Genomic DNA, 23,957 nt, shown 5'->3' with positions numbered 1-23,957 from the left:
CCTTTTCACTTCCTCTTCCTTTTCACTTCCTCTTCTTTTCCTCTTTTTTATAGGGAGTAGGCAGACAAGGTTCAGGTGGCCAAACCAATATCAACTAATTGTATCAGGCTGAAACCATGAATGCTGGGGATTGGCCTTTCCTGGCCAGGCAGCCAGTATATAGGGACCACAGCAGCATCCAAGGAGAAAAGAAATAGGTGATGTTTAGGGTCGAAACCCTTCTTCAGACTGAGAGTCAGGGGAAAGGGATGTTTTCAAGAGAGGGTTAGATGTAGCTCTTAGGGTTAACAGAATCAAGGGATATGGGGAGAAAGCAGGAATGGGGTACTGATTTTCAATGATCAGCCAGGGTGGGGTGGGGGTGGAGAGAGGGTTACTTTCAGAGTTACTTCTAAAGTTAGAGAAATCAATATTCATACCGCTGGGTTGTAATCTGCCCAAGCGAAATATGAGGTGCTGTTCGTCCAATTTGCGTTTGGCCTCACTCTGACAATGGAGGAAGCCCAGGACAGAACAGAAAGGTCAGTGTGGGAATGGGAAGAGGAATTAAAGTGTTTGGCAACCGGGAGATCAGGTAGGTCCAGGCGGACTGAGCGCTCAGCCATTGTGCACATGACAATAAACTCGACGACTTGATTCTGTTGGGGAATTGAAAGCACGCTGTAAGGCTTGCCCCAATGAAAGTTCTGTATTGTGCAGCGGTCGCTTTTGTAGCCATTTGCAGCTTTGGCACTCACTTGAAAATACTTATTGCTCATTTAAGTACTTCTCCAGGAAGAAAAGAAAGTCTTGGCATTTAATCTATTAGAATGATCCCCGGTTCATCTAAGCTTAATTAAATATATATGCACTTTAATTAATGTGTCTAAAACATATTCTGATCATCTCCCTTTTATAAAGCGATTATGGTTTATTGACACTTTAATTAATGTATCGACTTCAACATATAAATGGGAAGGGAGATCAGAATATCTTGAAGTAGACACATGAATTAATGTGCCAATAAAACCTTCCTTAATCGTACAATTAAGAAGATTGAAAAGAGAAGCAAAGAATATAAAAGTCTGAAAATAATAAGTTTACCCAACTGGTAAAATAAATGAGACTCAATAAGATGACTTATAAATATAGGACTAAATCACAAATATAGATGCTAATAAACTATATCATAAATATAGATGCTAATAAACTCAACAGCTCAGATAATGTGTTTACACCCTAAGGTTGATGAGAATGTGGACTAGCTCCCACAAGATGTGTTTAAGGCAACGATGTGTTGAAGCTTCCACTCAGACGCTGACCTGCCATTTTTCATTTTCTGACTGATGTTCGAGTGCCTCAATGATTTCTTCTGGACAGCGGGAGGTTCAGTTGATAGGTTTGTGACTCTGGTTACGCCCATGACACGACTTTGATGAACTGTCGCCGGAGCACAGGGCGCTCTTTGTATCCGCGTTGGGGCTGTAAGTGTGTGTCTGCGGCTCGGCAAATATAACTCGGACGCACTTTATCTTCCTTCAGACGCACGGCGCATTTATTAATGCGTATGGACAAATTTGACAGCTTTGCAGTTCATGACAGGAATAAGAACTTTTTTTTTCTTCACGCTGAGTAAGGGAACAGTCCGGTAGAAGTCGTCGTTATATCCAATTTTAGTCCTATTTATCAGGAAAACAAGTATCTCGATGAATCTAAAACAATTTAAAATCCGGCTTATTCTTTGCAAATTGACCTAATTTTAGTGGCTCCATGCCAATAATATTCTTGGAGAAATCAGCTTCCACTGGAAAGTTCTGGAGCAAGGTCAGTAATTATCATCCCTTGTTCCTTGTTAGGGAGAGGCGGGCTGGTGCGGTGCCCTTTAAACGAGGGCAGGCAGTCGTCGTGACCCGGTGTGGACTTTCGGAGATTCCTTCTTTCCTAAATGATAAACCAAGGCACGTGACTGAACTTTGTCAAGCGCTTTCCACGAAGAAAATACTCGTTTGACAAAGTGAAACTGCCAAGACCGCTTTTAGTTTTACAATTACACCACCACAAGAGAGTTTTTTGATGAGCAGTGATCGATGGCAGATGGCGCGCTAAAGATCTGTCCCAGTACATGACCTGTCCCGGCTCTCGACGCCAGCTCCAATGGGAAATCCGGCCTCTTGAAAGCATGCGACGCTGAACCCTCGCTTGGCTACAGTGCTGTGTTGCAAATACGTCTGGTTATTTGTGTGGCATGTCTGGGTTAGACGAGTCTGCAGAGCTGCTCGCTCACAGTTCAGCCAACAGCAGCGACACGGACCAAGGAGCACCTCAGGTCAGTAGAAAGCTCCGCTTTAGTTTACACTGTATATGCAATGCACTGCACGGGCCACTTCTCATTTGCGTGTTGTAAAGCAAGATATCTGGTATTTGGACTCTAGGGCTATGGGACCGAGAACACGGGCAAGAAACTTCGAAGAAGGGAAAAAAACAGAATTGCTGCGCAAAGAAGTCGGAAGAAGCAGACCCTGAAGGCAGATAAACTACACGAGGTATAGTGCTGAGACACAGATCCAGCAGTGGCTCTATAATTAGTAACGATATCCGGACAATCAAATGCGTACACTGCAATATTGAATATTTTAGATATTACGGAAAATGCTGCCAATAACCTTCAGTAAAATCTCCCTTCTGAGATAGTGATTAATATGTTGCGGTATTAGTTAACCTCGGAAGCCGAAACACTGCTTCAATTTAAACGTATATGTAAATCTAATGTGGTTAATTATATCTACTGGCCCAAGAGTAAAACTGGGACTTCCTTTAAAAAATTCCTGCACCGTGTGGGGAATTTTCTTGCATTCAATTTGTCTGTGGTATGGTTGTACATTTCCAAATCATGAAAGTGGCGGTAAAAAAAAATTAAATCCACGTTCTACCAATATTAGTTTGCGTTATGTGCTAGGTTCCTTCTACACTGTGCTGTGAATATTGAAGCAAAGGTGACCACGACTATAATTGGCTTCGGCCTAGCCAAACCACAAAGCTAGTCCTTTAGGGAAATTTCCCAGGCACTAATATTCATGCACATCATCTAAGTGATTAGGAGTCTGATTACTTTTTTAAAAAACGATGATATGAAAAGTTAGCCCGATTTTTCATTGACAACAACAACTTGGAAAATCGCACAGAAATTCAATGTGAAAATTTATCACAAAGAGGAAGATCACTTGGCCAATCCTTTCTGTCTTGGTTAAAAAAAGGTGATTCAACCTAATCCTGCTGATCACAACTCTTCTAGTGCACATAAGAGTACTGTTTCTGACTACTACTACTAAATTTAGATTTACCTTCAAATCCTCTCACCATTAGTTTTAATAATTGTTTCTGGTGTTTAACTCTTTTGTTCAGGGAAATATGTTTTTCTTATTTATCTATCTTTCAGCCATAGTTTGATATGCTTCAGTTAAGTCTCCCCTTAGCCTCCTATGTTCCAGAAGAAACACTCTCAGCTTGTCTGTTCTTTCCTTGCAGTTTCTTGTCTTGCAATGCTGGTCCCCACTTCTGTACAATCACAGCTTTCTTGCAATGTGCTGACCAGAACTCCATGCAGTACATAACTGTGCCAGAGTGGATTTAGATTAGCATGTATTAGAAGTATACAGTATCTGACCTGGGTAAAATAACAAAGTGTTGGAGGAACTCGGGGACAGGCAGCATCTGTGAGGGACCAGACTGACAATATTTCGGGTTAGGACACTTAGACTGATGAAAGCTAAAATGGAGAGATGAGGGTAAGGGTGAGGTAAAACCTAGCAAGTGAAAGGCAAATTCAGATGAGGGGAGTGATTTACAGATGGGTAGAGTAAATGACAAGGGTTAGAGGTGAAACAGAGACAAAACATTGTCAGATAAGAAAAGAAGAGGAGGAATGAATTGTAAAGCCAGAAGGAGGGATATATGTGGAAGGCGACGGGAAATGAAACATGGGGAGGGGGGGAATAAAAGGGAATTATTGCACATGGGAATGGGAGACAAGCATATGGAGGAGGGTGACTAGGGTTGTGGGAGATGGGGGGGGAAATGTATGTGCACCATAGTGGGGAGGGGTGCATGGGAAAGAGAGTGGGGGTAGGGGTGTATTACTCAAAATTGGTAAATTCATTGTTTATACAATTGGGTTGTAGGCTACCAAGAGGAATATGGAGGAAGACAAGGACAGCAAGGTCGGTATTGGAATAGGAAGGGGAGTTAAAGTAGTTAGCAACGAAGATATCCTTGGTGGACAGTCAAATGTTCGGCAAAACTGTCACCCAGGCTATGCTTGGTCTTGCTGATGTAAAGGAGCATAGTGTAAAGGTTCAGAGCTGCATGTAAACCTGTGCCTCGCCTGGAAGGGCTGCTGGGGTACCTGGATGGAAGTTAGAGAGGAGGTGTAGGAACAGGTCCTGCAGTTGCAAGGGAAAGTGCCAGCTGGAAACATCGTCTGTCCATTCGCTCCACAGATGCTGCCTGACCCGCCAAGTTCTTCGAGCATTTTGTGTTTTACTCAAAACTCCAGCATCTGTAGTTCCTTGAATCTCTTCCAGCACTTTTTCTTTGCTCAAGATTTCAGCATCTGCAGTTTCTTGTGTCTTTTAGTTTGTAATTGACTCTTTATGCATTGGTTGCATGCAGGTTTTGTCTTTAGTTTAGTAGAGATACAGTGTGGAAACAGACCCTTCGGCCCACCGAGTCTGCCCCGACCAGCTACCACCCCATACCCCAGCCCTATCCTACACACTAGGGACAATTTACAATTTTACCGAAGCCAATTAACCCACAAACCTATACGTATCTGGAGTGTGGGAGGAAACTGGTCACCCAGAGAAAGCCCACGTGGTCACGGGGAGAATGTACAATCTCGGTACAGACAGCACCCATAGTCAGGATCAAACTCGGGTCTCTGGCATTGTAAGGCAGCAACTCTGCTGCTGCGCCACTGTACTGCATTTCCTGATTCATTTCTCATGCTTGAACTATTTATTAAGAGCTGAAGACATTTCCAAAGCTAAGCACTCTATCTGGCAGAGAAATGTTAATGTTAATTGTTATAGTGCTGTACAATCATATCTAAAATTTGCGTTTTTTCCTCATGACGGTAACCTATGATGAACAAATAAGCAATTTCCTCGAAATGTGTACTCTGAAAGTGATACTGATGATGGAATATTTTCCCCTTGTTTGCATCTAATAGTCATTTCAAGCATTCACAAACATGGTTAAATGTAAAGTTTTGTTTAATCTGTCCTTTAATCAAACGTGAACCATCTCTGTTTGAATTATAATTTAAAATATTAGTCTGAGGCATACATCTTGCACTGTTGAAAATATATTTAGTGCAACAAAATGCTTGAATGTTTGCTTTGTATATGAGAGCATTTCCTAAACTTGGATCTAAAACTGTCGAATCAGATATTTTTCTTCAAATTCATTGCAATGTCACTAACCTGAAACTTTCCACCGTTGCAAAGTATTCCTTCTATTTTTATTTTTCATTGTTAGCACCGGCAGCATTTTATTTTGTTTGTTTTAATATTTATTGTACATCAACTCATGTTGAATGATGATATAGGATCTTGAGGCATTTGTGCAAAAAGAAAATGTCATGCTGATGCAGTAGAGATCATAATTATTTTTTAAAAGGCAAAAATCGGCACATGCGGGAAATCTGAAATAAAAAAGGGGAAGCTAGAACGACTCAGCAGGTCAGGCAGGATGTGTGGAGAGAGAAACAGAATTACCATTGCAGGTCGATAACCTTTTATCAGGATTGAAAGATCATTGACTTCTAATGTTCTCTCTGTTTCTCTCTCCATAGATATTGGCTTGTCGGCTGAGTATTTCCAGCATCTTCTGTTTCCATTTGTCATCTTATAGGTTGGGACGTATGTTTGTCCAAAGCTACTCTGGTACCCCATTTAGCTGTACACCACAGAGAGCTGAGTCATTATAGTATTCTTCATCTTGAGTCCAAATACTCACAGGTACATGCATGTTCAGCCTGCACACAGTTATGCTGGGAACTTGGCTTGTATATTCTCGGCTCCACTGGCATTCCCACAATGAGTAATTGCCTATAGCTCAGAGTGGAGAGGCTATCTGTGAGGTCTGGGAAGAGGCAGGCTGTGGAGGCAATGCAGTCACTCCATGCTACAATGTAGGACTCAGTGGTGGACCCTGGCTGGCAGAGTGAGTAAGTGAGGCTGTTGTTGGGGATGGCAGTACATGTTTCATGTGTTGATGGATCATCTGGATCCTGTTGTCTCTCATCATAAGTTCATAAAATAAGTTCATAAGAAACAGGAGCAGAATTAGGCTATTTGGCCCATTGAGTCAGCTCCTTCATTCAATCATAGCCGATCTATTTTTCCCTCTCAACGAACATTTTCCTGCCTTCTCCCCGAAACCTTTCACACCTTTACTAATCAAGAACCTATCAATCTCTGCTTTAAAAATAACTAATGACGGCCTCCACCACCGTCTGTGGCAGTGAATCCCACAGATTCACCACCCTCTGGCTAAAGAAATCCCTCCTCACCTTCATCCTCAAGATATGTTATTTTATGCTCAGGCTGTGCCCTCTGGCCCAGGGCTCTCTCACTGCAGGAAACATTCTCTCCGCATCCACTCTTTCTAGATCTTTCATTATTTGGTAGATTTCTAGGAGATCCCCCCCCCCCCCCCCCCATCCTAAATTTCTGTGGGAATCACCTCACAGATTGGATGTGATGGAAGCAGTTGTCTCCGTCTCTCTTTGTTTAGGTGTACAGCACTTCTCAACCTAGAGATATCTCTGTGGTAACAAACCAAACTGTGTCCCCTGACCATTAAGTTTGTTACCACAGAGAACTTTTCTGGGCGTGAAGGAGAGTGGGGTGGTGTGCAAAGGAAAAATCTCTGCAGTAATGAAAGAGGGGGCAGTCAGCAGTTTCCATCACAACCAGCAATTAGCACTGAGAGAGTCTATTATCCACGCCATCCATCACTGCAGGTGCTGCTGGTTCCTAGCATTGACTGCACTCACTTGAGCCCTATATCTTGAAACATATAAGATTATTAAGGGGTTGGACACGTTAGAGGCAGGAAACATGTTCACAATGTTGGGGGAGTCCAGAACCAGGGGCTGCAGTTTAAGAATAAGGGGTAGGCCATTTAGAACGGAGATGATGAAAAACTTTTTCAGTCAGAGAGTTGTAAATCTGTGAAATTCTCTGCCTCAGAAGGCAGTGGAGGCCAATTCTCTGAATGCATTCAAGAGAGAGCTAGATAGAGCTCTTAAGGATAGCGGAGTCAGGGGTTATGGGGAGAAGGCAGGAACAGGGTACTGATTGAGAATGATCAGCCATGATCACATTGAATGGTGGTGCTGGCTCGAAGGGCCGAATGGCCTACTCCTGCACCTATTGTCTATTGTCTATATCATAGTCCTGGGCAGCTACACCTCAGCCCTGACAAGCAATCACTGCATTGCCTCAATGGTTCACTCACAATCAACCACGCATATAATTGTCGCAGGAGAAATGAAATGTGTAGCTGACTCCTCAATCAGGTTCCCTGCAGAGCGCTCTGTTGGTAACACATATCCACACATGCTTAGTTTAGTTTAATTTAGAGATACAGTGTGGACAGGCCCTTCGGCCCAATGAGTCCGCATCGACCAGCGATCCCTGCACATTAACAGAAGCCTACACACAGTAGGGGACAATTTTACACTTATACCACATATACAAACCCAAGCCAATTAACCTACAAACCTGGTATTTATTTCACAAAATGTTGGAGTAACTCAGCAGGTCAGGCAGCATCTCAGGAGAGAAGGAATGGGTGACGTTTTTGTACGTCTGTACATTTGTACGCTTGTACGTCTTTGGAGTGTGGGAGGAAACCGATCTTGGAGAAAACCTACGCGTTACAGGGAGAATGTACAAACTCCGTACAGACAACACCCGTAGTCGGGATCGAACCCATGTGTCCGGTGTTGCGATGTAAGGCAGTAACTCTACTACTGCGCCACCGTGCTGCCCTGATGCAATAATAATCCGATTCAAATACTGATTCCATTAAGGCTCTTGTTGCAGGGAACACGTCTCCACACATGTTTAGTTTAGTTTATTTCGGCTCAATGAGTCCGCATCGACCAGCGATCCCTGCACATTAACAGAAGCCTACACACAGTAGGAGACAATTTTACACTTTTACTGAGCATTGAACAAGGGTATATTGCAATTTGAAGTTGGCCTTGATGCTGATATTGAGTGTCAGAAATGAAAATAAACTCTTATTTCCCAGTGCTGACATTCTTTGCCTTGAAAAACAAAGTTTAGCAAATGATGACTACATATTTACAGGTGTTAATTAATTCCTATGACGTTCACTAAATCCTGTTTTCGATAAAACAGGTGCTTGGATATGATGACTGCAAATAATGCGCCAGACTCAATCATGTGCATTGACTGAAATAATTTAACACTTATTTAACACTTAAACAACAGTTATTTAGTTTATTTCAAGAGGGGTTTTATACAAAAACAGGGATGTAATGTTGCGCTGATAAGACCACATTTGGAATATTGTGAGCAATTTTGGGCACCATATCTGAGGAAGGATGTGCTGGCTCTGGAGAGGGTCCAGAGACAGTTTGCAAGAATGATCCCAGGAATGAGTGGGTTAACATATGATGAGCATTTGTTGGCACTGGGCCTGTACTCGCTGGAGTTTAGAATAATGAAGGGGGACCTCGTTGAAACATACAGAATAATGAAAGGCTTGGATAGAGTGGGTGTGGAGAGGATGTTTCCGCTAGTGGGAGAGTCTAGGACTAGAGGTCATAGCCTCAGAATTAAAGGACGTTCTTTTAGGAAGGAGATGAGGAGGAATTTATTTTGTCAGAGGGTGGTGAATCTGTGGAATTCTTTGTCACAGAGGGCTGTGGAGGCCAAGTCTGTGGATATTTTTAAGGCAGAGATAGATAGATTCTTGATTAGTACAGGTGTCAGAGGTTATGGGGAGAAGGTAGGAGAATGGGGTTAGGTGGGAGCGATAGATCAGCCATGATTGAATGGCGGAGTAGACTTGATGGGCCAAATGGCCTAATTCTACTCCGATACCTTATGATCTTATGACCACTTCCATGTAAGAATATAAGAAAGGGGAGTAGAAACGGGTTTTCCATTATCTTGCTCTGCTGTTCCATGTCAAAGCATACTTGAACCCCAGTTTCCCTCCTTCGCCCTAAATCCCTTAATTCCCTTAGCACTGAAAAATTATTGACCACTTTCTTGAATATTCTCAAAGACTGAGCATTCCTTAGGGTAGAAAATATCTACGATTTATAACCCATGAGTGAAACAATTTCTACTCATCTTAGTCCAAACGGTCTCGCACCTTATCCTGAATACAACTCCATTTTCTTGACACTACACTGTAAATAATGTTTAGAAGTAATGATAGAAGTGAAAAAAATCAATGGCAAAGGATGATATAAACTTAGTGCATTAGAATGAATAAGAGAAATGTAAACCTATCTTTTTGCAAAGCAAGATACACAAATTATTATTGGTATATTATTGTTTGAATTTTTGCTGCAAATTAAAAAAAATGGCAATTTAATCTAGTTGACCAAAGGCTGAATGAAACTACAACAAATAACAAATCCATTATTTGGGTAGAAATTCCCAACCATTTGTAACAATCTGCTTAACTTGATTTCTGTTGCTTGTACAGCTTTTTTGGTTATATAGCCTAAATGAATCAATATAGGTGTTTTTATGCTTGGTTATTTTAATATTCGGTTATTTTACAGCCTGGTCAGTTTGAACTGGAAGACAGTTTTTATCCTGTCCCTAACCATGGTCTGAATTTTGGGGCATTAACAGGTAAAATGGGACAGTTGTGATAATTTAATTATGCTTGAAGATCACTTATTACTTTATCTCTGAAAAGTGGGGGCAGATACATTTCCCTCAGAATATATTCATGATATTGTAGACGTAGACAGACCTCGTGGGCGGGCGGTGGAGCCTCGCGGGTTGGAGGTGGAGCCCAATGAAGCACACGGCTGGGGCCTGGGTTGGCGTCCGGAGAGGACCAGGCAGCGTTAGGTGTCCGGGGAGGTCGGTGTGACAGTCAATGATGGGTCCGGCCGACAGACGAGACGGACACGCGGGAGTGAGGATGCCGCTGCCGGGGGAAGGAACAAAGCTGGACCCGGCATGGGGGACTGCCGTGATGGAGGGGGGGGGAGGAGGAACTGGGGGGATTTTGTAACTTTGTAAAGGCCCTTTATGATCAACTATTGCATTCCTTAGGTCTGCAAGCAACAAACTTCACTGCGACTTGTCACACGTGACAATAAAGAATTCAATTCAATTCAATAGACTGGTGGTTTTGAGTTTCTGAACCTCAGCTCAGTGGTAGTACTAGGCCACAGGTGTGACTGAGCAAGGAACTTTGATTCATAAATTAGGAGTTTATGATGAATTGAGGAAGTTCAATTCAATTCATCGTTGATAGGTTCACAAAGGCTTCCCGCCAAGCTGCGGCTGTGGACTGACCGGGAAAGCGGCCGGAGCCCTTTATCGAGGCGCCATGGTCTCGATGCCTCCTGGATGGGCGCAGAGAAACCAGGGCCGGTGCCTCGCGGGTTGGAGCCCGAGACTTGCGGGTCGGAGGAGGCTCGTGGGTCGGAGCCTGCAGCCGACGGAGCTTTGCCCGACACAGCCTGGGTCGATGTAGCCCACAGTTGGGGTCTGGGTTGGCTTCCGGAGTGGACCCGGCAGCGATAGTGGAGAGTTCGGTGTGGCGGTCGATGATGGTGCCGACCAACGGACGAGGATGGACCATGTGGAAGTGAGGACGCCGCTGCAGGGGGAAGGAACTAATCTCCAAACTTCTACATCTTTGGTGTGTGGGATGAAACTGGAGCATTAGGGGAAAACCAAAATGGTCATGGGGAGAACGTACAAACTCCGGATAGACAGCACCCATGGTCAGGATCGAACCCGGGACTCCAGAGCTATAAAGCAGCAAAGCTGTCCCACCGTGCCACCCTCAAAGACATTATTAAATCAGAAGAATTCTTGCAAATTTTATAACCTGAATTTATGACCTACATCTACCAACTGCCACAGCAATGAGTGGAAGTCATGAAAATGTCAATTACACAACCACAAGACATCTGATCATCTCACATCTGAAATGCTTTCACATTTCCCGCTTGTTGGCTTTGTTTGAATGCCCAGAGTACTAGCCCACATAGACCATAATCTTCTGACTTCTGTCCTTAATCACTATTGACTGAAGTGAACAAATTAACATGACAGAATGAACAGTACATGAGGCCTCAGAAGTCAAGACTTTCTATTTCTCTTACCGTATAACTTTGTTTTGAAATGTTATAATTTGATTAATTGAAGGTACTTAACCAGATTCTGTGGGTTTCTTTTGGTGTACCACAAAGTAACATGGGTTATACAGGTGCATGGACTGTGAATCACATTTTAAAGAAGCTTGGCACTCTGTTGAGTGCTTTTCAGTAAAATGCTGTTGCATATCTTGCTGATAATAAACGGTTTTACTATTTAACAATATTGCAGATTATATACATTAGTACAAGTCAGATTAGTTTTAGTAAAAGTTGGTTCACTTCCCAAGAGATGTCATTGTGAAAAATTACTGCCAAATCTTATTTATAGCTGTGTAATGTGATTTGCTGGCTTTTGGTGAAGATTGAGTCAGGTGTTTAAAAGGGGTAATTGGTCTTGTAGTGATACAGTTTCTCAGGGCAGGGAAGGCAAGGGGGCTGGGACCACTGCTTGGTGTGCAAGACTACATTTTGTGTAGGAAGGAACTGCAGATGCTGGTTTAAACTGAAGATAGACATAAAATCCTGGAGTAACAGTGGGACAGACAGCATCTTTGGAGAGAAGAAATGGGTAACATTTCAGGTCGAGACCCTACTACATTTTGTGGTTTTCCGGGACAGATTGACATTCAAGATAGGCTTCTGCTGGTACAATCGTTGCTGCTTATTACATACATCTAAGAAAATCGCCAGGTACAATCCAAGAGTAAATAACAGATCTACATTTTCTCAGTTCCCGAGTTCATTTTCTCTCAAGTGACAGGAGCCAAGCTAAATGTATATATTTATTATATTAATAGGGGCATGTACAATTTAGAGCGTAGGTTTAAATCCACCCCCAGAAAGGATAATCTTTTTTAGGCTGTTAATGTAGCTGCTCAGAAACATTAGTGGGCAGATTCAACTCTGCTTTCAACAGGTGCAAAGCACCAGCATTGAACTTTGTTATTAGAAGAGTAAATTATGAAAATTTGGATTATAAATTAGAAGATGCAGAATGGACTAAAGAATGGATGAAATGCTATACTTTGAAATGTACGAATATATCTCGAAGGAAGTTTTTGTTATTTTAATAAATTTCTCCATTCTTCTTTAACTAACTTTTTCCTTATCTTTATAATTTGTTTTTGCTTTTGTTTTTATTTTTCTTCTCTCTCTTTTCTTTCTTTACTTCATCTATTTCTTTAGTTCTATCTAGTTTAAAAAAAAAAAAGGGGCAAAAGGTATTGGAGACAATATAATAATAATTGACAATATTATCAATTTAAAAATGTATGACTGTAAGTTATGTACCTATCTCCAATAAAAAATTTATCTTAAAAAAAAAAAAAAGAAGATGCAGAAAATAATTCAAAGTGCTCTTCTGTATCAGTATGGTATTCATATGCTTTGAAACTAAGGGGAAATGTTCAGTGTGTCTGTTTTCCCCAGCAAATTATTGCCTGTGGTTTTCCAGAAGCACAGCTAATGAGTGTGATTCCTCATAGGCTAGGAGACTGAAACAAACTGAATTAATCGTTACCGACATTGCTCCTTTTATTGGAAAGAGAAGATTTTCAGAGAAACTATTGCAAATAATGGAAATTTCAAAAGGGAACCACAAGTTGATAAGTTACGATGCTGGTTACTTAACAAATGTAGTTTTGGGCTTCTCTGTTTGACTGTGAGGTGAAGATGCTGAATGAATTCACATAAAGGTCAGGAGGTGCAAACAGCCACAACCATTCATTGCAATGGCTCCACAGCGTCTGACAGTCTGGAAACATCTACAAGTTATTCACATGGCTTTAAGGGACATTTACCCTTCCTTGTTTAAAAGGATAAAATAATTTTAGATTTACCATTGCATATTTAACCACAAACACATATTCTCATTCTGTCAGACCTCCATTATGGTGGGTCAGCCTGACCAAAGTCTCACTTATGAATATCTGCAAAAATAGGAACTTGCATGTGAATTCTGAGGACATTGAGCGAGTGTTTTCATTTGCCGTCACCGGAAACACGGTGCTTCCACAGGAATAGTATCGGGAATATTTTAATCTTTATCAATGACATTAATTTCTAATCTTGGACATAGAGATTTATAAGAGTTATAAGCACAGAAACAAGCCCTTCGGTCCAACTTGACATCGCTGACCCTGACGCTCATATTGACAATCCCATCTGCCTCGTTTGGCCCGCAACTCTCTAAATCTTTCCCATCCATGTACCTGACCAAATGTGTTTTAAATGTTGTCACTGCCTCCACCACTTCTTCTGGCAAATTCTTCCATACACCTAATACCCTCAGTGGGAAAATCCTCCCTCTAAATCTTTCCCCTCTCAACTTAAACCTATGCCCTATAGTTTTAGACACCCCTGTCTTGGGAACAAGACCGTGACTATATACCCTTAAAAAATGTCCGTCACAATTTTATTCCCCAGCCTCCTTCTCTCCAGGGAAAACAGCCTCAGCCTATCCAATTTCTCCTTAAAACTCAACCCGATGCTCGCAAACAGCCATATGCTTTCTTCACCACTGTCTACCTGTGCTGCTACTCACAGGATTTCAAAGATTGCTCCATGCGATGAGGGACTACAGTTACAAGGATTGATTAGCCAATGTTGGACTGCTTTCTTTGCAGAATAGATGGCTTTGGGGAGATTGAATGTATGCATTTTAAATAATGGATCTGAACAGAGTTTATTGTGGGAAGGTGTTCACTTTGGTGGAGGGATTGAAGACTAGAGGTCATAGGTACGAAATAAGGTGGAAGAGAATTAGGAGTGCTAAGAGGGAGATCTTTTATATGCAGCATGTGGTTGGAATCTATAATACATTTCCACAGATGTGCTTGAGGCAGGTCCCATTATGGCCTTCAAGAGGGAATTGAATAAATATATAATGAGGAAAACCATGGAGAAACAGCTGGGTGTGGAACTAGTGAATTGGTCTGATAGAGAGCCAGCAGGATGGCCTGCTTCTCGGGTGTAATCATTGTTTGAACTGATTATTGACTTGAAAATTCAGCAGAATCTAATACCACATTCTGTAATTTCTTCATCTGCTACAATAATACCCTATAATAATAATAATAAGAAATTATGACTGGGTCTATCATTTCACTACTTGGTGTTTTTTTAAGTAATTGTTTTTCTCTATGTTCGATCTGAATTTCTCAATCATTGTCAAACTCAATACTGGTATCTGATGTCCGACTAAGAAAAACACTGCAAAGCATTCTCACCCAGAGCATAGCCAGTTTGTTGGAGATAGACACAGAATGGTGGAGTAACTCAGCGGGAGAGGCAGCATCCCTGGATAGAAGGAATGGGTGACGTTTTGAGACAAGACCTTTCTTCAGACTCGGACTGAGATTCTTGCAGATTGGTATGAGTAGGTGACGATATGCCCCTCATTTATCAGTGCTGATGTGTGTCAACACTTGGATCTCCTGGCTCTGCCAGGATCTCATTGCCTTTTGGCCTGAGTTGCAAGTAGCCAAGTGTAGCATTGCATTCATGAACTTCTACATTATAACTTTGACTGATTTTGCTTCTCGTCACATTTATTTTCCTCTGATTAAAATCAGGCAAGTTTCTGGAAACTTGACCTCACGCACTGTTCATACTTTCAGTTTCTTCAGTAATTTCTTTTAGAGTTTCATCTATTGAGTCAGGAATAGTTGATATTTACTAGGCACCTTACTACTTCTTTATCCATGCCTGGACCGATTATCCTGTAATTTGGATATTGCTGCAACACTAGATGGTTTCTTTGGCAAGAATTTGAAATTGAACAATTGCCAATATTTTTGTTTGCCATTCTTCCTTGGGCTTATAATTCATATGCCATTTTAAAGACACTCTGAAGTGGTATTTTCTGCAGCAATATGGATCAGGTTGTTTAACATGCAAGTTACTTTAGTTCCATTTTGTGGTAACCTTTGAACTCAATATCTTATTTCTGTACTGCAGGAACTGCAGATGTTGGAATATTGAGTAACGCAGAGTGCTGGACTAACTCAGCGGGTCAGGCATAAAGGTCTTGACCCGAAATGTCACCTATCCATTCCGTGCACAGGTACTGCCTGACCTGTTGAGTTACTCCATCACTTTGTGTTTCGCTAAACATTGAATGTTTCCCATGTCTCATCATACCCACTGTATTTGGTCTGCCAATTAACATAACCTCCTCTTTGCGTCTACTGCTTCTTAATTGGTTATGCTTGGGTCTGTCCTCTGATGCAGCACTTTCTTGCACTATTCTCAGACATTCAGTCTAACTTTCTACATTCTATACTTTGTGAAGTAAAGTCGGTGAGCGAAGAGGTGCTGAATAAGTTCACATAAAATTCAGGAGATGCTAGGAGACATGACTGGTCTTCAAAGACCAGCTTTGGAAGCTTCGACAAAAATGTTATAAAGTAGAGATCAGCTAATTATATTACCTTTTACAACTCGTCCTACAGAGGGTACAGCTAATAATCCCTGGCAGTTTTACATAAACGAATAACATGCTATATAAAACATATCCATTTAGTTTTGGAGATCGATATGGCAAGCTGGAGGAGGATTCCAAATGTGGCCATCTTCACCCTGATTTCTGAAGTTGAGCTCCTTAACTTCTAAGTTTTCTCACTCATTAAGTGAGAAAATGCCCAGAAAGGATCACCATGTGCGGACTAGCTGTCAGTATCATGGGAGGAGAGGAAATCAAGTGGACGTGACTCAAAATAATGTCCAGCTTCAGTTTCTCAGCTCTGGTACTCATTGTGGGTTCAAGTAGAACAGATCAAGAATGAAGAAAGATGTCAGAGCACCAGTATTTTTGTTGGAGCTTTGATGTCCTTGAGGAAAAAGCACTAACAATACAAAAAAAAAGAATTGCCACTGAAGTTTGAAAAATTGCCTAAACCAAAGTAATTTGACTAGTGTAGCTGGGACATGTTGGCCCATATGGGCAAGTTGGGCCAAAGGGCCTGATCCCACACTGTATCACTCAATGACTCTATGACTCTAGGTAAGTGCTTCACCAAACAAGTGCTTCACTTCCCCAAAGGCCCCAAAGCAGAAGCGTCCACGTCGCGGGGCTGGAAACTGGAAGTGTCCTGAGCTAATTCTGCTACCAGCATCATATCATATCATATCATATATATACAGCCGGAAACAGGCCTTTTCGGTCCTCCAAGTCCGTGCCGCCCAGCGATCCCCGTACATTAACATTATCCTACACCCACTAGGGACAATTTTTACATTTACCCAGCCAATTAACCTACATACCTGTACGTCTTTGGAGTGTGGGAGGAAACCGAAGATCTCGGAGAAAACCCACGCAGGTCACGGGGAGAACGTACAAACTCCTTACAGACAGCACCCGTAGTCAGGATCGAACCTGAGTCTCCGGCGCTGCATTCGCTGTAAAGCAGCAACTCTACCGCTGCGCTACCGTGCCGCTACCGTGCGCTACCGCATCGTCTACTGTACAAGTGAGGCTCCCACTGATTGTCGATGGAAGCTTGCACCCTTTTCAGGACGGACGATGACTGTGATCATTGATGTAACATTTGAAAGATGGACACGAAAGAAGAAGAAGAATTCCCCCAAAATCTCTTTAAACAGATAAAAGTAAGCCCAAAAAACAATTTGCAGTCCAAAGCTACAAAATTGCTTCTACATTTAATTCTTGAAAACACAGAGGATCCGATTTTGTGTGAAGATAGACACAAAAAGCTGGAGTAACTCAGCGGGACAGGTAGCATCTCTGGAGAGAAGGAATGGGTGACGTTTCGGGTTGAGACCCTTAAGGGTCTATCTTCGGTTCCTTCTGCGGTTGCGGTTCCTTCTTACACATCCTGTTTTGTAGGACTTCCTGCAAGCATAGAATGTGTCTTCCCCCTTCCCTTCTTCCCACAAATGAACACTGCCAGCAAACATCTTGAGGTATGTGCACATGTTAAAATGCCTTTATCCCAATGAGGGTTAGCACTAAATATAAACCCCTGAAGAGAATTTGACAAGATTGATTTGTTTGGGATTTTATTCTCCAGGGTCCTGAGCATAGGTGCTGCATTGTCATTGTGGGAAAGTTAAAAAACAAGGATCACTTCTTCGGTCACCACCTGAAGTAGACCTGTGGAATTACTTCAGATATTTTAATCTCTAATCTGGTACAATTAATAGATTGCTTAAAACGTTCTCTTTTTTTTTGTAATAATAACCATGAAGCTAATTAATTGGATATAAAATATTTTGGGATTTTCTGAGGTGGTGAAAGACAATTCAAAAGTACAAGTTTTTGCTTTTCTCATTTTGTATTGAATAATGGTAGTGTAATTTCTTGGCAGACTCTGTTGCAGTTAAGAGTGTCGCGTTATAATAATTTTTTACAGATCTTCTGTACCTCCTTCCTCCCAGCTGATTAGAATAGCAGTGGCGGAGAGCAAATTGTCAATTACGACTTTTAAAGGAAATTTATACAGATATATGGATAGCAAGGCCAAGGGGTTAGAGGACTATGGGCCAAATGGGACTAACCTAATATGTCAACTTTTTTCACAAAATGTTGGAGTAACTCAGCAGGTCAGGCAGCATCTCAGGAGAGAAGGAATGGGTGACGTTTCGGGTCTCAGACTGATGTCGGGGGCGGGACAAAGGAAGGATATAGGTGGAGACAGGAAGATAGAGGGAGAACTGGGAAGGGGGAGGGGAAGAGAGGGACAGAGGAACTATCTAAAGTTGGAGAAGTCAATGTTCATACCGCTGGGCTGCAAGCTGCCCTAATGTCCTACTTCTGGCAGATCATCACTGGAAACAGTCAATGGGCTTTGTCTTTCTGCAAGTGCTGGGGCAAGGCCCCATGGATTTTCAGTCACTCATTGTCTATCTTCCTGTCTCCACCAATATCCTTCCTTTGTCCTGCCCCCCTGACATCAGTCTGAAGAAGGGTCTCGACCCGAAACGTCACCCATTCCTTCTCTCCTGAGATGCTGCCTGACCTGCTGAGTTACTCCAGCATTTTGTGAAATAAATACCTTTGATTTGTACCAGCATCTGCAGTTATTTTCTTACACTAATATGTCAAGGTCAGCCTGGACAAGGTGGGCTATTTCTGTGCTGTATCTCTGACTCGATAACAGAGAATGAGTTATTTTCCTCCTCTCAGGAGGAATGAAGGTCATGGAAGTTTTATAAGAAGAGTAAATTATAATATTCTGTCATCAAATTAAACTTGGTCTAAAATAAAAACAGAGAGTATCCAAAGATATTTCCCTTCTGACTGACGCACTGCATTTTTACCTGTTGCATAAAAAGAAAAGATAGACAATGAGTGACTGAAAATCCATGGGGCCTTGCCCCAGCACTTGCAGACAAGGCCCATTGACTGTTTCCAGTGTTTCCAGTGATGATCTGCCAGAAGTAGGACATTACCGAGAGACCAAATTAATATCCTGAGGTATCACAAAATGCTGGAGTAACTCAGCAGGTCAGGCAGCATCTAGGAGAAAGGGAATGGGTGACGTTTCGGGTCGAGACCCTTCTACAGACCCGAAACATCACCCATTCCCTCTCTCCTAGATGCTGCCTGACCTGCTGAGTTACTCCAGCATTTTGTGATACCTTCGATTTGTATCAGCATCTGCAGTTATTTTCCTACACAAATTAATATCTTCAGCTACCAAACACATATTATACCATGTGCACCTGCTCCAACCTGCTAAAAAAATACCCCGTCACACGTATTATGAGCACACACTTCGACATCGCGCCAAAAGACCATTATTACATCAACCCCCACCTTCTACCCACAATGAGCTGGAAGCAGTATACCCTTAAGCTTGTGCTTGTAAAAAATCCACATCTTATTTCCCAGGTGCCTTCCATTGCCCAGAATAGCCCATCTCCCACCATCCTTTCCGAATTTCAGACTTCTGGGCAGGTGTTTGTATTATGCGACCAAACAAAGATTAATTATTGCACAGAAAGAGACCATTCATCCCATCATGTCTATGCAGACAAACCTAATCTAATTCCACCATGGGCTGTAAATCCCAGTGCAGTCATTTCTGGCTCATCCTCCTCCGTATCCAGCCCCCTGAATGTTATGAACCATTGATGTAGACCCCCAATCGGGTTAATTTTCTGGGAATCAAAGCCAAAGAAACTCGACATTGCACAAACTGATCTATTAATTATCCCAGATTCAATGAACCCTGATTCAGAAAATTACGCACACATTCTGCCCTGAGAAACTGCTTATTCTATTTAATTTTAGAAAAATCTCTTCCTCTTTCAGCTTTCACAGTCCTTTCAGCTCTCACCAACTACCCCCTCCTTGTCATCTCTCACCATGCTTGTTTTAATTACTTGGATAGAACTTTGTCTGCCTGAAAGTTGAAATGCTTCTTCTAATTTCTATTTGCACTCATGATTTCTAATAGTTATTGCACATGTCTGAGCAATTCAATTGTGAAGCTCTTGCATTGAAAGTAGGTGTGCCCCATGAATTGACGCCCTGCAGAATGTTTTCACCCCAAACTCTTCTTGTTTTGAACTCTGGCACTGTTAGATTAGATTCCCAAGCATCATTGTTGAAGTTAATTTTATGTTGCATATTCTTTTAGCTTACCCATTATTTTTTTTAATTGGTTTGAGTTCCTCTTCTTTAAGACTTGTTTTTTTTTTACACAGGAATACGAAGGGCTGGAACAGGAAAACATTGCTCTAAAAAGGGAAATAAGGAAACTTAGTGAAGAAGTGAAACATTTATCAGATGCTTTGAAAGATCATGAACGAGTATGTCCAATGATACACTGTACCATGAACTTTGTCACATCACCAAGACCTCACTCGAATGTAATCACCGGCTGTTTTTCACGAGAAGGCCAAAGTGGAGTCTCATAGATGATTTAAGCATTGAATTTTTAAATTTGACGTTTCTTTAATGAAAAAAATTGGACCTATAGTCAAATTTTTATGTTTCTGATTCTTGTATGCAACCTGAAGAGTCTCGAGAACATTATGCATGGACCATATTGTGACCCACACGATGCTGCTAAGGCCCTGTGCACTGTTTGGCCAAGTATAAGGATATAGATGTTGTAAGTTTATTATTCCGTGTGTACATTCTGCTTAGCTTAAACTCTACCTGTTGAACAGGAAGGAAGATTCTGAAACTGTACAGCTTTTTATTTTGGACAGTTTTAATGAAACATTCCTCACAAATCAAATTCGGTATCCTCAAAATGTTCATCAATTATCTGACTGAAACATGGTACATTGAGACCACTGGTTCTCACAGATCTTAATTTTAAGCATGTGTATTCAAAAGGAGAACAAGAGACAATAATGATTAGGTGCACCATATAATAAGAACTTTGTTGATTACAAAGTCAGCTTTCTGAAGGAAATCGTTCTAATATTGTTTATTTATGGAGTGATCAAATTGAAAGATTGTTCTTCTTCACTAGCTAATTGGTCAATATCATATTGTTGCATCCACCACTCAAGTAGAAGAGTAGTGCTCAGTATACAGTGCAACACTGATAACTGAACAGTTACATTTTGTGACCCTCTGCTTTTGGAGCCTTATGCTGTATGGGTGTTTCAGTTCCTCTAAAACATGAGGGAAGCAAGCCATAAGGATCCTGCACTGAATGAAGTAATGACAGAGAACTCTCTCTATATAGCCTAGAATTATTCAGCTTTTATTTCATTAGAGATGTTAGTAAGGAACATCCCATCAATAACTCTGAGAAGTGATGCTACCTTTGTGTGAAGTAAATTATCTCCTTAGATTGGTTTACTTTCTGACTTAAACGGACTGTTTTCATTTTGCTTTTACTCTAAAGTCTGACATTACTGGAAGCATGTGAGCCTGATGTCATGGTTGTATTATTACCATTGAATAGGGCGGCACGGTAGCGCAGCGGTAGAGTTGCTGCTTTACAGCGAATGCAGCGCCGGAGACTCAGGTTCGATCCTGACTACGGGTGCTGCACTGTAAGGAGTTTGTACGTTCTCCCCGTGACCTGCGTGGGTTTTCTCCGAGATCTTCGGTTTCCTCCCACACTCCAAAGACGTACAGGTATGTAGGTTAATTGGCTGGGTAAATGTAAAAATTGTCCCTAGTGGGTGTAGGATAGTGTTAATGTACGGGGATCGCTGGGCGGCACGGACTTGGAGGGCCGAAAAGGCCTGTTTCCGGCTGTATATATATGATATGATATGAATGACCTTGCACGATGATCTACCAATGTCCTAGAAACTTGCCACTGTTCAGTTGTCCTGTAATGAACAACACCACAACACTCAGTCCCCACCCTAATGTAATAATTAAAAAAATTCCTCTACTATTTAACGTAAATCGGTTGACACTTTTCCCAAAGTAACACGATGAAATTCAAATGAGTTCATGACTTGTTCATACAATGGTGTTTAGATTCATGGAGTTGGCCTATTTGGCATTCTAGCCTAGTACCATTGCCTGCATCGAGCTCACATCCTCAGAACTCTTCCTATCCATATATTTGAATTTTGAAAGTTGTAATTATATCCACTTCAATAGCTCCCTCACAGCTCAGTCCAGATACAGACTACCGTTTGAGTGAAAAAGATGCTCCGGAGGTCTCTCTTCGATCTCTCTCGTCTCACCTTAAGCTTATGCCCTCTAGTTTTTGAATCCTCTTCTGTAGAAAAAATGACTGTGAGGGTTCACATTATCCATCCCCGTCACGGGTAATTATAGACCAGTTAGCTTGACATCAGTGGTGGGAGAGAGCTGGAGTCAATTATAAAAGGACAAATTGCGGAACATTTGGATAGCAGTAACAGGATCGGTCTGAGTCAGCATGGATTTACGAAGGGGAAATCGTGCTTGACTAATTTTCTGGAATTTTTTGAGGATGTAACTAGGAAAATGGACAAAGGAGAGCCAGTGGATGTAGTGCACCTGGACTTTCAGAAAGCCATTGATAAGGTCCCGCATAGGAGATTAGTGGGCAAAATTAGAGCAGATGGTACTGGGGGTAGGTACTGACATGAATAGAAAATTGGTTGGCAGACAGGAAACAAAGAGTAGGGATTAACGAGTCCCTTTCATAATGGCAGGCAGTGACTAGTGGGGTACCGCAAGGCTCGGTGCTGGGACCGCAGCTATTTACAATATACATTAATGACTTAGATGAAGGGATTAAAAGTAACATTAGCAAATTTGCAGACGACACAAAGCTGGGTGGCAGTGTGAACTGTGAGGAGAATGCTATGAGGATGCAGGGTGACTTGGACAGGTTGTGTGGATAAATGTGAGATTATCCACTGGTGGTAAGAACAGGAAGGTAGATTATTATCTGAATGGTGTCAAGTTAGGAAATAGGGTAGTACAAAGAGATCTGGGTGTCCTTGTTCATCAGTCACTTAAAGTAAGCATGCAGGTACAACAGGCAATGAAGAAAGCTAATGGCACGTTGGCCTTCATAACAAGAGGAGTTGAGTATAGGAGCAAAGAGGTCCTTCTGCAGTTGTACAGTGGCCTAGTGAGACCGCACCTGGAGTACTGTGTGCAGTTTTGGTCTCCAAATTTGAGGAAGGACATTCTTGCTATTGAGGGAGTGCAGCGTAGGTTCACTAGGTTAATTCCCGGAATGGCGGGACTGTCATATGTTAAAAAGCCTGGAGCGACTAGGCTTGTATACACTGGAATTTAGAAGGATGAGAGGGGATCTTATTGAAACATATAAGATTATTAAGGGAGGCAGGAAACATGTTCCCAATGTTGGGGGAGTCCAGAACCGGGGCCACAGTTTAAGAATAAGGGGTAGGCCAGAGAGTTGTAAATCTGTGGAATTCTCTGCCTCAGAAGGCAGTGGAGGTCAATTCTCTGGATGCTTTCAAGAAAGAGCTAGATAGAGCTCTTAATGATAGCGGAGTCAGGCGGTATGGGGAGAGGGCAGGAAAGGGGTACTGATGGTGAATGATCATCCATGATCACGTTGAATGGTGGTGCTGGCTCGAAGGGCTGAATGGCCTACTCCTTCACCAATTGTCTATTGTCTTTCCCAATAACTGATGCCAGGTAATCTCCTAGTGAATCTCTTTAACACCATTTCCATCTGAATGATATCTTTCCTATAGCGAGCGCCCAGAACTCTGCACAGTGCTCGAAGTGTGGTCTCACCAACAACTTGTACATCTGTACCATGATGTCCCAGGACCTGAGTGATTAGCAGAGCCATACCATATAAACTGTTATGTTTCAATTGATGGTTTAAGATTTGAAAATGTTTAACACGTGTGAATCTTTATTGTGACCTTTAGATTACATTGAATTCTGTGGGGTTTTTAATGACTGTATTACGTAATGACCTCTTGTGGCCTTTTTAAATTAAAAACTGGAAAAAGTATTGATATGGCTCAGCTGTTTCCAATCAACATGATAGCAAGTGATAAGAAAAACTGTTGCAGTGAACTGACAAGATTAAATTCTTGCTCTTTCACCACCTCCCCATGAAGCTACTCTTAACATCAGAAATCTCGCAAATAAAAGCAGAGTGGAAACTTGATTCACCTTACGAGAGAACGTGAAAGAAGGTTGACCGCCCAA

The 23,957-nt window shown here is 41.8% G+C and overlaps 1 protein-coding gene across 1 annotated transcript; it reads left to right on the top strand.

Moving 5' to 3' along the window:
• Nucleotides 1–1,421: 1,421 nt before the first annotated feature.
• LOC144596916 (basic leucine zipper transcriptional factor ATF-like 3) lies at nucleotides 1,422–23,744 on the top strand. Its single transcript, XM_078405798.1, has 3 exons — nucleotides 1,422–2,305; nucleotides 2,412–2,522; nucleotides 20,048–23,744. The coding sequence occupies exons 1-3, from the start codon at nucleotides 2,225–2,227 to the stop codon at nucleotides 20,258–20,260; spliced, it is 405 nt and encodes a 134-aa protein (XP_078261924.1). The 5' UTR covers nucleotides 1,422–2,224; the 3' UTR covers nucleotides 20,261–23,744.
• The last annotated feature ends 213 nt before the right edge of the window (nucleotides 23,745–23,957 follow it).

This window comes from Rhinoraja longicauda, chromosome 9 (assembly GCF_053455715.1).
Source record: "Rhinoraja longicauda isolate Sanriku21f chromosome 9, sRhiLon1.1, whole genome shotgun sequence".
NCBI lineage: Eukaryota > Metazoa > Chordata > Chondrichthyes > Rajiformes > Arhynchobatidae > Rhinoraja > Rhinoraja longicauda.
This window is presented reverse-complemented; position numbering and strand designations above follow the sequence as displayed.